Source organism: Hylobates moloch, unplaced genomic scaffold (assembly GCF_009828535.3).
Source record: "Hylobates moloch isolate HMO894 unplaced genomic scaffold, HMol_V3 SCAFFOLD_4, whole genome shotgun sequence".
Classification (NCBI taxonomy): domain Eukaryota; kingdom Metazoa; phylum Chordata; class Mammalia; order Primates; family Hylobatidae; genus Hylobates; species Hylobates moloch.
Window position 1 is genome coordinate 173,468,231 of NW_026652279.1, and position 12,749 is coordinate 173,480,979.

The following is a 12,749-nucleotide window of genomic DNA, read 5'->3' on the forward strand; positions in this document are numbered from 1 at the left end:
GGGTGTGGGGCCAGGCCAAGAAGGAGGGGGCGGAGGCCCCTGCCTCTCTCTTACCTGGTCCGCAGCAGGTGTCCCTGTGGGTGAAGATCCACTGAGGGGGACCACAGCTTCCTGAGCACAGGGCAGGCCAGAGCAGGACAGGCTGGGATGGAAAATGAAGAATCGGTGCTTTAGCCCACAAGAAATGGGAGCCGTTTACTGTTTAGTCACAATGATTAGTGTTCACTAGTACTCATTTCTTTTCGTCTAAAAGGTGGCCAACACCATCTCTCTTCTACAAGCACTCGGGAGAACATTCATACTCAATTGCATTCCTAAGACCCAGACGGGGCAGCGCTCTCCACAGGCCACCAAAAGGTGTTGCCTGTTTGGTTTCATCAGTGATTATCTGTGGCAGCAAGACAGGAAGTTGGAAACCAAGTACCTCAATTAAGTCAAGGCTGACCGTGGAATTAGAGAACAAGTGTTTGTTACCCGGCCAGGTCACCCAAGGGAGAACAGAGGCATTCTCTGGGATTGAAATGGTGCTGTTTGTGTGGTATAGTTCTCAGTCCAGTTCAAAGCCAGCAGCATTAAGGACATGCCACCGCGAGCTGGAGACCAGGCGGAGCTGATCTCCTCCGTGGTTCACCAGCCCCTCAGGCCACCTAAGTGTCTTCTGCTGTCGCAGCTTTGGAGACAGAGGGCCAGAGGGGTTTCGGAACCAGGGGCCTCTGGTCTGCACCCTCCCCTCCCACTGACAGGCTGGCAGCCCGGGGCAGCACCTGAGGAGCGTCCCTGTGTCTCTCCACCTGCAGAGCAGGAAAAGCCTGCGGGTCGGTGGCGCCACGCTGGGGCGAGACCCAGCTTCGGCTTAGGAGATCTCCCACCCAGCCGGACTCCCGCTCTCTCCCCGCGGCCCCCTCCCACACTCCCCCCTCGCCCCGCGATCTCACTGCCCCATCGAGGCTTCCGGGCGGAGGAGAAAAGTTTTCCGACAGGAACCTGGGAAGGAAGCCCTGGGACCCTGGCTGAAACTCCGGGTTCCCCCAGTGCCGAGTCCCTTCCCCGCCGCGCCCCGCGCCTGCGCCCCGGGAGGCGGAAGCAACAGGGGGTTCCTCCCCGCGGCCTCTGACCTCTGCCCTCTGCCCCCCAGGGTCTGGGGCCCGGGCCGAGGCGCGAGGGGGCAGGGCTGGCGCGCGGGTGCGAGCGCGGGTGTGGGCGCGGGGCGGGCGGGGGCTGCGGCCGCGGGGCGCATGCTCACTTGCGCCGGTGACGTGCGCACCCGGAGCAGGGGCAGGAGCCAGCGGGGCCCGGAGGCTCCAGAGGGCGGCGGGCCGGGGAGGAGGAGACTCGGGAGGAGCAGAGCGCAGGCTCCGCCGCGGCCGGGGTGCTCCAGCCGAGCCCAACCGAGCGGGCGGACCGACGGGGAGAGAGAAGGCGCCAGAGCGCGCGCGCGGCCCCGAGCAGCAGTCTTGCCGCCAGTGGAGCAGCTGCCGACGCGCGGGGCCGCGGACCCAGCATTCGCCGGCCGGGCCGGGCATGAGCGCGGAGGGGCCGCGGCCGCCCCCTGCACCGCCCGGCGCGCCGAGGCCGTGACCGGAGCGGGGGGCGCGGCCGCACTAGTACCCCGGAGCCCATGGGCGCGCCGAGCCGGGCGCGGGGGCGCTGAACGGCGGAGCGGGAGCGGCCGGAGGAGCCATGGACTGCAGCCTCGTGCGGACGCTCGTGCACAGATACGTAAGTGCTCCCGGGGCGGGCTGGGGGACCCGGGGACCAGACAGACGCGGGCCGGCCGGTCCAGCCCCGGGGTCCCGGTAGGGCTCCGATGTCTGGGACGCTGACCGCCCCCGGAGGCGAGCGGGATGCTGGAGAGGGGCCTCGGAGTTGACACCCTGGGGCTTCCGACGGGGTCTAGGTGGGCACAGCGCGGGGCCGCCGCCCCGGGTCGCCACCTGCTCCCTGGCCGCGGCCGCTTCGCGCCCCCTTCCAGCCCGCAGCGCCCTGGGGGTCCCTCGGAGAGGCTGGCTGGGGTTCGAGCCGTCCTGGCGGACCGGGCGCCCGGAGAGAGCCAACTTGGACCCCGCCGGGGCCCGGGTCCGGGGAGGAACCTTCAGATGCGGCTTCCGCGCAGCCGTGTCTGTAAGATTAAGGGATTGGGAGGAAGCGTTACACTTCTGCAGAAAAAGGTAGCAATTGTGTTTGTTCTTTAACACCCTTGGGGGATTCAGAAGCAGAGTTTGGAATCTTTTTATTTTTTACCTTAAAGTAACCAATTAGATCAGAAGTCCGGGGTCTTCTTGCGTTCCTTTGGAATCTGCTCCTTCAGTGATAAGCAAGTGAAGAGCTCAGGAGGGAAGACTCGGAAGGGGAAAAGTTGACTTTGTTTTACACCAGAGGAGGGGGAAACCGGCATCCCTGGCGTTAGGTGTAAAAAGGGGTGTGTGGCCGGGCGCGGTGGCTCACGCCTGTAATCCCAGCACTTTGGGAGGCCGAGGCGGGCGGATCACGAGGTCAGGAGTTTGAGATCAGCCTGACCGACGTGGTGAAACCCCGTCTGTACTAAAAAATACAAAAATTAGCCGGGCCGTGGTGGTGGGCCCCTGTGATCCCAGCTACTCAGGAGGCTGAGGCAGGAGAATCGCTTGAACCCGGGAAGCGGAGGTTGCAGTGAGCCGAGATCGAGCCACTGTACTCCAACCTGGGTAAGAGAGCGAGACTTCGTCTCAAAAAAAAAAAAAAGGGTGTGTATGTGTGTGTGTGTGTGTGTGTGTGTGTGTAGGAGAGGAAGAAAACTGTCCCAAGCACAGCGTTTCCTGCCACTGTCTTGCACAAGAGGCTTCATTGTTCCATAGAGGCTAGCGGTCAATGGTCAGTCACAGGTTCGAGAAGTCGCATGCACCGGGTTTGATACTAGAGAGGGCAGCATTATGGGAACTTTGTTCTTTCCTGGCATAGGAATTACCTCAGGCAGCCTTTCGTATTTATGAGCTTTCTTTAAATAGGAGACCTTGGCCAAAGATAGGTTTCTTTTCAGTGGGGGCTGCCAGGTCAATGCTTTCCTCCGGATTTATTTTTTAACCAAAAACCTCGGAGAGTCAAGGAGACTTGAGTGCACCTTACGTTGTTTCCTGATCTCGGGGAAGCCTTAGGAAGGTCAGCCTGATTTACTTAAGTGGAGAGAACTCACCCGTGGTGATTCTGATGATTCCGATGCTAGATCTTGAAAGGCTTGGCTCCAGGAGCCTTGTGTTACTCCCTCACTGGTGCTCGAGCCCCCAGTTCAAATCCTAACGCGAGTGGTAAACCTGTGTTTCACTGTGGTAACGTTATAGAAGACCCAATCGCAGCGACTGTAGGTAACCTGCCGTGTAAGAGAAATGCTTTATTGGGCGGAAGCTTCTGTTCTCAGTTGTGTCGCTCAGAAGTGTGGGTCCCTAGACAACTTATTTTCCTGCTTTGTTTCCTTCGAGCGAAATGGAAGAGGGAAGGGACTAACATTCACTTTACACGTGCCCGCGGTGTTCCCAGTTCATTCCGTTCCCTTCTAACACTCAGTGTTAAAAAGGAGGGTCACGTTGTGGGGCTAATGTGCAGCCTCTTTCCATAGAAATGAGAGATGGATGGGCCAGCCCAGCTCGCCCTCTGGAGAATCCCCCCTTCCCAGCCAGTTCCTGACCCCTTCATCTTGGGAGGGGGACAGACAGACGTCCAGTTTTGATGCTTGACTCCCTTTCTCCAGGCCTTCAGCTGTTTTCTGTTATATAGATCTATATAAGCGTTTGCATAGCTTGCATTTTTAATTCCCCTTTGCTGTATTATTACGCCTATCGCATCACATTTTCTTTTAATTTAAGGGGTAAATATTCTTTAGTGAACTTTTCCAGCGTATACATTATTGGATAATGTCTTGGGAATACAAGTTGTGGGATAATGTTATTTCTGTTTTTCTCATTCCGCATGTGTTTTTTGCAGTGTATTCATCTGGCTACCTCACCCATATTTACACACAAAGCCATTCATCTCTATCATTTTAAGTTCATGTCTCTGGTATTAAACTAATTTGACTTTTTCCAGAAAGAGTCATGATCTGTTTTCTTGTAATTTCATTATCATCCACTATGTAGGACTAAATTATATTTCCTTTTGCTACAGAAAAGAGAGTCTGGGATTGAATACTCACATTTCCTCATGGTTTCCTTATGTGACTTACTTTATTAAAAAGGATAGATAAATAGACCCTGTTCCTTCTTGGTGTTCACATAGAATTCCTGGGACAAAGAGAGCTTTCCAGCTCCTTCTGATGTGTGAGGGTGGCTAAAAGATAAAGAAGTCCTTGGAAAACATTGCTGTAGGCATTTTATTGTGGGTTAGCTCTGGAGAGATAGCGGAGGCAAATGAGTGAGAGAACAGATGAAGGTTAGGCCAGGGTAGCCAGGGTACTCCACACTGTGCGTTACTGGTGGTTTGGGTGTTTGGATGGAAAAGAGCCATGCAGAGATACTTTGTATTTGTAAATGGTGCGGTGTTTCTATACCACGAGGAAGTGCTTGTGCTTATGGAGTAGTGTATGCTCCCTGGGGTGATGTATGTGCTCTGGGGGGCACGGGGAAAAGCGTGTGTGCTGTGGGGTAGTGTATGTGCCGTGGGGTAGTGTATGCTCCCTGGGGTGATGTATGTGCTGTGGGGGGCATAGGGGAGAGCGTGTGTGCCATGGGGTGGTGTATGCTCTATGGGGTGGTGTATGTGCTGTGGGAACCGTGAGGTACGGGTATGCTGTGGACTGACGTATGTATTGTGGAGTAGTGTATGTGCTGTGGGGTAGCATATGAGCCATGGGGTAGTGCATGTGCCATGAGGTAGTTTGACCTCCATGATGTAACACTTTAAAAGCACTTTTAGGCCAGGCGCGGTGGCTTATGCCTGTAATCCCAGCACTTTGGGAGGCCGAGGCGGGTGCATCACCTGACATCAGTAGTTCAAGACCAACCTGGCCAACATGGTGAAACCCCGTCTCTACTAAAAATACAAAAAATTAGCCGCGCGTGGTGGCGGGTGCCTGTAATCCCAGCTACTCAGGAGGCTGAGGCAGGAGAATTGCTTGAGCCCAGAAGGCGGAGGTTGCAGTGAGCTGAGATCATACCATTGCACTCCAGCCTGGGCAACAAGAGCGAAACTCGTCTCGAAATAAATAAGAGTATTTTTGACAGTGTGGATGGAGAGCTAGTTCCATTTCCTCTTCAGAGTTGTTAGGTGGGCAACACTGATTCAGGTAGTTTAAGTTCCGAGAGAAACCAGGGCAGCCTCAGCGGGTAGCTTAGATACTTTTCTTAGATACTCTCTGGGCAGTGGCCTGAATGCTGAGTGGGAGCCTCCCTGCCCTTCTTAGCCATGTGGCCTTGGGCAAGTGGCGTAATTCCCTCTGCCTCAGTTTTCTCCTCTGAGGGTAAGAGCAGTACTCATAGCTATTGTGAGGGCTGAATGAGGTAATCTGGGTGGAGAGCCAAGAATGGGGAAGCTCTCAGTCCATTTGTCATGCCTGGCTGTTAACATAGCTGAGTCCCTGGGTAGGGTTGGCTGGGGAGAGAGCAAATCGGTGGCCTGCCAGTTCTGTTGCTCAGCTACCTGTGGGTCCCGGCCTGCTGGCATCGGGGGTCACAGGAGAGGTAAACCGGGCATCCTGACACTGAGCATGGTGTGGAGCTCAGGTAGGATTCAGAAAGCTATACAACACCGTGGTAAAATGGCCCTCGATCTCTGTAAGGCTGAGCATCCCGGCCCGGGCAGGATGCTTCCCCTCCCTCTTCCCTTCCATGCCTCCGTGTAGGGCATTTGCTTTTTCTTCAGAGTTCTGTGGGTCAAGAACTCAGTCTTGTTATGGTCCTGTAATCCTTTTTCAATGATTCAGCCCAGATATTCCTTGTTAGTTTTGTTCTTTTGCCTGTCAAAGCTTCTGCTTGTTTCTACCTTACCATTCTTGCTTCTTAACATATTTCTAACCTTCTAAGATAGAAAACATTGAAAGATCTGAAGGCTTTCCTTGTTGACAGTGGATAATTACTTTCAACACAAACTGTTACAAGTTTTTTCTAAGAGAAAAATAAACATTTTTGCTTCCCAAGAACTTCAAGCAGTGCTATATTAGAGTGTTAAACTACTTCTAGAAAGTCCAGCTACTTATATGCATGCATACATATCTGCTTCTTTTATTTATTACCGAATGGTGTGTAATGCGAACATCAGTGTTCAACTGTGAGGTTGCCCCTTCTGAAAGACAGACTTATTTATTTAACTCAGTTATGCCAGCCCCTGTTTTAAAACTTTAGAAATGCCACATAATTTTGGAGTTTCTTGTCCTAATCCGGGATTAGACGATCCGGTGGGGCCTTGCTGTTGTTCAGCTGGAGTCTACACCACGGGAGCACTAAGTTAAGCTGCTTTAGCTGCCAAGGTCTTCAGGTATTTGAAATAAGTGAATCCTGAGGCATGGAATCCAAGACTAATAATCTGTCTCCAGCAGTGTGGTGGCAAGCCTGCAGTACAGACTCGTAAAATGTTCATAATTAACAAGTGTTTAACCAGGCAGCTCATCACACGAGTTCACCAAGCACCCTTGTCTTCAGGGCCTTATGTCTTCCACCTGGACATTCTAAAGCCGTCTGCCTAGATGCATAATTTCACCTTTGTGTCTACACAAAGGTTGAATCATTTCCATTGCTTTTTGGAGCCCTGTTGAATATCTGCTTATTAGGAACAAGCACCTTGAGGTGCTTTTATTTCTTGCCAGGGAGTGAATTTAATAACCTAGGGGGAAAAAAGTTTATATTATTAGGTTTGGCTATAGTCAGTTAAATTTCTAGGGATGAGAACACTGTCTTCAGTTTACCATTAGTTAAAATTGTGTTGAATCCATGAACAAAAATACATAGTTGCTTAACTACACATGAAATCCTCTATTTACAGATGTATTAAACCCTGAAACCCAAAATACAAATTGTTCTTTGGTGCTTGGAGCATATGTTCAATAGAAACAGGGTTAATAAAAGATTCTCAAGTCCCAGACTTATAAATGTTTTTTTAACCAAGTTAAATGCCGATAAAAATGCTATTTGTTTGCAGTGAAAATCAATAGCAAGCAAGTTTTACAGCAGTAGAAATTCAAGAAGATCAGATAAGGGATGATTTTCTCTTTCACTTGGGTATTACTATCTGAGAAGAACAAAATAGTACATCCCAGAGGTGACGAGGTTAGGCGTCTGACAGACCCACATTCAAGTTCTGTCTCGGCTGCTGGCTGTGCAGCCTTGGCAAGTTGGTTGCCCCCTGTACGCTTGGTGCCCCATCTGCAAGGTGGCGACTATGATGGTGCCCACCTGGTGGGTCTGTGCAGTGACGGGAGAGGTCACGGCGCTCGTGCACGCTGGGTGCCCAGTGCACGGGGCGTCTTTGTTGCGCTCATGGATCTGTGGCTGCGTCGCCTTCCATGCTTCTGGGCTTCCTAAGGAGACTGCGTCTCACCTTGGGCTTTCCGGAACCTTCTCCCCACCCTCCTCTTCACGTGGAGAGTTGGTGACCTTGCCCCGCTCTCCCAGGGAGAGCGGTGGTCACTGGCGGGAACGCCCCTGCCACGCCCAGCAGCCTTTCTGCCTGTGCCCTTGCCTCCTCCGGTTGGGGCGAGTGACCCGTTCTGCTGAAGTCCAGTCCCGTGTGTGCTCCGGCCCCATCTCTCGCCCTCTCTTTTTTTTTTTGAGACGGAGTCTCGCTCTGTCGCCCAGGCTGGAGTGCAGTGGCGCGATCTCGGCTCACTGCAAGCTCCGCCTCCCGGGTTCACACCATTCTCCTGCCTCAGCCTCCCGAGCAGCTGGGACTACAGTCGCCCGGCACCACACCTGGCTAATTTTTTGTATTTTTAGTAGAGACGGGGTTTCACCGTGTTAGCCAGGATGGTCTCGATCTCCTGACCTTGTGATCCGCCCTCCTCGGCCTCCCAAAGTGCTGGGATTACAGGCGTGAGCCACCGCGCCCGGCCCTCTCTCCCTCTCTGAGTGACACTGTCTGCCCTGCTGCTCGCCGTCCTGCTGGTGGCACCATTTTAGACCCCACATTTCCCACCTGTCACCCTGCTCATTTTTTGACTTCCAGCTACCGTTTTTTTTAGCAGGTTGCACCGTGTAGCTGACCGGACCTTCCTTCCTTCTGTCTCTTCTGTGCCTACCGCGGGGGGTTCCATTACCAAGGTCTCCATCGCCCCCAGGCCCACCTCCCTCGGGCCTCTCTCTGCCCTTGCCCTCAACCTCAGCGACTCCGTCGGGCTTATGTGATCCCAGCTGCGGTTAGCGAGTGCCCCTGTGTGCTCAGAGACACGCCAGTGAGCCAGGCAGGACAGAGACCCAAGTCCCGTCCCTCTGGGGCCCCCTTGGAATTGGGGGAGGCGAACAGGAAACCACCACAGTGAGTGTTGGGGTGCACCGCAGGGGACGGTGCTGAGAAAAAGAGAGTGGGGTTGGGGGCAGTGCATGCGCAGGCTGGCGGGTGGATGATGCGTAGGGGGCAGTGCGTGCACAGGCTGGCGGGTGGATGAGGCCGGTGGACGAGGCGTGTGGGGCAGTGCGTGTGCAGGGGGTGGCGGGGTGGACGAGGTGAGGGGGCAGTGCGTGCTCAGGGTGACGGGTGGATGAGGCGAGGGCCTGGCCAGGTGGGTGCTTGCGTGTCCAGCCTGAGGGGCGGCCCACGCAGCAGCCTCTGGGAGCCCTGGGACCTTCCGTGGGCCGCTTGCTGCGGCCTCTTGCGGGCTGGTCGCCCCCTGGCGGGCTCCCGTGCTGGCCTCTGCCTTCCTCAGGGCCACGCTGGGCTCCTAGTGGCCTTTCTTCCCTCTCCATCAACACCCTCGTCCCAGGAAGAGGCGTCCACTGCCTGCTACACGCCATCCAGCCGTGTTCATTTCCATGTTCTAGCGTCGCCCGTGTGCCTAGAACGTTCCTGGCACAGAAAAGCCACGCAGAAAACAGCCGCTGGGCCAACACCGAGGCCCCAAGTCATTAGTGTTAATCACAGTGATGAAGAGGTTGCCGTTGGCGATTCGGAAGGGAATTCAGGGATAGCAGCGGCAGTGCCCTGTCCCGAGAGCCTGGTGTCCAGAGCCAGAGTTCTGAGGGCCTCCTCATAGTTTTAAAACTATTTATTTTATATTTTATTTTTTATTTTTTATTTTTGAGGCAGTCTCACTCCGTTGCTCAGGCTGGAGTGCAGTGGCTTGATCTCGGCTCACTGCAACCTCTGCCTCCCAGGTGCAAGGAGTTCTCCTGCCTCAGACTCCTGAGTAGCTGGGATTTGTGCCACCATGCCCAGCTAATTTTTTTTTTTTTTTTTTTTTTTTAGTAGAGATGAGGTTTCATCGTGTTGGCCAGGCTGGTCTCGAACTCCTGACCCCAGATGATCCGCCCACCTCCACCTCCCAAAGTGCTGAGATTGCAGGCGTGTGCCACCATGCCCAGCCCTAAAACTACTTTTATTTTAAAACGATGAGTTATTGAGAACTAGACTTTGATCCCTGGAAACAATATGCCAACCTCTGGCATGCAGGACCTTTGCTTTCCAGGCAGGCATTTCCCAATTTTGTTAGATTCTCGAGGGAGCCCCTGCCCCTACTAAAGTTAAGACTCCCGTCCTGGGACAGGCCGGCGACTGCTCCTCTGATGTGGCTGCAGGGGCGCGCTCAGCGGCCTCAATACAGTTTGAACTTCTTGCTAACATTTGAAGACAGAGGACTGCACATACATTCTCACATTTCCCCACTTTTTTGGAAGTCTGGTGACTCCTGGCCTGCTGGTTCCCTGAGGACCGCTTCTGCTGGAGCAACGGCCACTTGGGGAGGGTCAGTGCTCTCCACTGGCCTGAGTTGCTGGGCCCATCACTGCTGCGTTGAAGCCTGAGACCACCCCACCCCATCCCAAGGAGGACACAGGCTTTTCTGGTTTGGTTGAGACTTGCAGAGGCTGAAGATAACTGCTGGGTTGTTTTTGCAAGTTACCTAATGGTGCCTTAGCTGCCGCGTGCTTTTGTCCCATGGTGCGTTTGTTTGTAATTGACCACAGCTGTAATTGCAGCAGAGCCGGAGAGCTTTCTCCTTATTACATACCCTGAGAAGGAAGGCCTGGCAGCCGGACCTAAGAGAGGATGATGTGGCTCACTCATGCAGGGATGCTGGGACGTCAGGCTGGGAGTCAAGAGATGGAATTTTAGGCTTTCTCTGCTACCTTCACCTTTGTAACCAGGGCTGATGCCAGATCAAACCATGTGAACCCTTTGGGCAGATTAATCATTAGTTGCCTCTTTAAACCAATCTTTTATTTATTTATATTTATTTATATATTTTTGAGACAAGGTCTCACTCTGTCACTCAGGCTAGAGTGAGTGCAGTGGCGCTATCTCGGCTCAGTGCAGCCTCCACTTCTTGGGTTCAAACGATTCTTGTGCCTCAGCCTCCCAAGTAGCTTGGATTACAGGTGCCTCCCACCATGCCTGGCTCATTATTTTATTTGTAGTTTTAGTACAGACCGGGTTTTGCCATGTTGGCCAGGCTGGTCTCGAACTCCTGACCTCAAATGATCCGCCCACCTCGGCCTCCCAAAGTACTGGGATTACAGGTGTGAGCTGCTGTGCCTGGTCTTTAAACCAATCCTTTAAATGTCGTTCTCCGTTTTCAAAGTAGAGTGGGAAGAAACTGATTTTTCTATGAATAAAGATTGTGTAAGTTGTTCTTTCAGATGTGATTCTTGTTCACATTCAGAAATTTGTTACATATTTTCACTTCTTTGCAAGTGCCTTTTCTTACAGTTTTTCCGTCACTCAACTCTCATGAGTTAGTTATTCTCAAGGATAAAGACCACTTAGACGAATATATTTTCAAATTCCTACTCTGAATGTGTTTGAGTAACCACCCTCTACCCTGTTTGGCAAAATGTTTCCCATTTTTCTGTGGTTTTTATTTTATTTCTTGTGGCTTTCAGAACCAGATCACTTCTTGGAAGGCATATTAGAAGTTTGCAATTGAGACGATAAAATAAGTCACTTTTTCCTGGGAGGTGGTATCATGTCACACATCATTTGGTATCAAAATTTCCCCCGGCTGTGGCTGCAGAGTTGAAGGACATCAGCTGACTGCACTTGGGGTTGGTGGTCCGTTGTGAACTCTGCACAGTACAGTGTGTGTGCCTTACGTGCAAACATTTTAACAAAGACAGGTTGCCGCGGGCAAGAAGGGTTTTAACTTCTGTTCGTGTTACTTCTGCTGAGTTGGAAGGAGCACAGTTCACAGATGATGTCATTGCTGGAGGCCGAGCCTGCCAGCACCTTATCCGCGTGTGCTTTGGCTGGACGATGGTCTACACTGGGCCCCTGTGCAGCCTCCTGCCGGGGAGCCTGTGTCCCACCTGGCTCTGCTCTGAGCCATTCATGTCGCCTCCAGAGGCAGCTGTAAAATGAAACTCATGGCCTTTGCTGTCTCTCCTGTCCTGGGTGGTGAGGATCAAATGAACCTTTATTAATGGACATGAAAATAACCTTGTAATTTCATACAGTGAAATTACACTTTTCATATGCTTTTCAATGTAACACATTGTAAAGTGCTGTAAAAATATCTCAGGAAACGGCTGCCAATTTTTGTCACATCTCATGTGACAAAGGTAATTTTTTTTTTTTTTTTTGCCTTGGAAAGGGAACGAAAATAAGATCATTTTTCCTGGTAGGAAGATAAAAGATTTTAAAGAGAAGGTTTGTTACATGTGAAAAAAACGATTTGATCAAAGGCATAATTGGTTGAATTATGCATTCAACAAGGATGGAAATTACACGTTCAACAAAGATGCCGGCGTGTGCAGCCTGGCAAGGCGTCTCTGTCCTTAGTGTGCCCACCCCCAATACAGGAAGAGCAGGAGAGGCTGGCATGAGAGGCACCCGTGGTCCGTGCTGTGGGCACCTCCGGGTGGCAGCCTGGGACAGACAGGTCCTGCTCCAGAGAGAGAAGGGGCTGCCATCTGACATGTCGGGGAGACCGGGTCCTTCCTTCCCCAAGGGTTGTATCCACAGCCCCTCTTGGTCTTCACGGCAGCCCTGTGAAGGAGCACCGTGCCATCCTGTGACAGGGCAGCCAGGTCTCATTGGCACTGGGTGCTGAGGTTGGTGGGTGGGCGCAGGCCTTTCTGCCTGACTCTGACCTTGTTCTCCCCGGCGTGGTCTGCACCCTGTGAAGGATGAGCGAACGCCCTCCTGGCCCAGTTCAGCCTCAGGTTGTGCCTGTTGTCTCCACATCATTAATAATTATCCATAGTGTCCCCTTCACTCTCAGAAGCATCCGAGCTTAGACAGCAAGTTCCACGGCCACTCCACCCTGTGGTCCCGAACCCAGGGCCCGCAACTCCTGCCATGTGCCCCGTTCTGCTTGTCGCCCGCCTCGCCCTGAGGAGCCCCCAGCTGCTTCAGGACTTGTCCCTGTGCCACACATCCAGGGCAGTTGTTCACTAGCATCCCCACTGCCCCTGAATCCATCCCCATGTGCGTGGGCTTGGACCTGCTTCTCCCGCCCGCTTATCTGTGTATCTCTGAGTAGTGAGACTTCCACGTTAGCGCTGTGGGGAAGAGGCTGGGCTTGGCTCAGCCGCTGAGGGATCAGCCGACCCCAAGTTGCTGCGGCCCTTTCAGGAGGACGTTGGGGGGCAGGAGTGGCTGGCGGCCACCTGAGAATGGGAGTGGCACCCGAATATGTGGAATAC

At 53.0% G+C, this 12,749-nt stretch overlaps 1 protein-coding gene across 10 annotated transcripts in view; it reads left to right on the top strand.

Moving 5' to 3' along the window:
• Window positions 1-1,321: 1,321 nt before the first annotated feature.
• The window catches only part of ATP11A (ATPase phospholipid transporting 11A), a 184,143-nt gene continuing 172,715 nt past the window's right edge, over window positions 1,322-12,749 (top strand). For 6 of the 10 annotated variants that reach the window (XM_058438082.1, XM_032151380.2, XM_032151382.2 and 3 more), the window contains exon 1: window positions 1,322-1,719. In XM_058438082.1, coding sequence (XP_058294065.1) covers window positions 1,681-1,719 — 39 coding nt within the window. In that variant the 5' untranslated portion in view covers window positions 1,322-1,680. The remainder of the gene's footprint in view (window positions 1,720-12,749) is intronic. The other 4 variants (XM_032151388.2, XM_032151387.2, XM_032151389.2 and 1 more) reach the window with 1 other exon arrangement.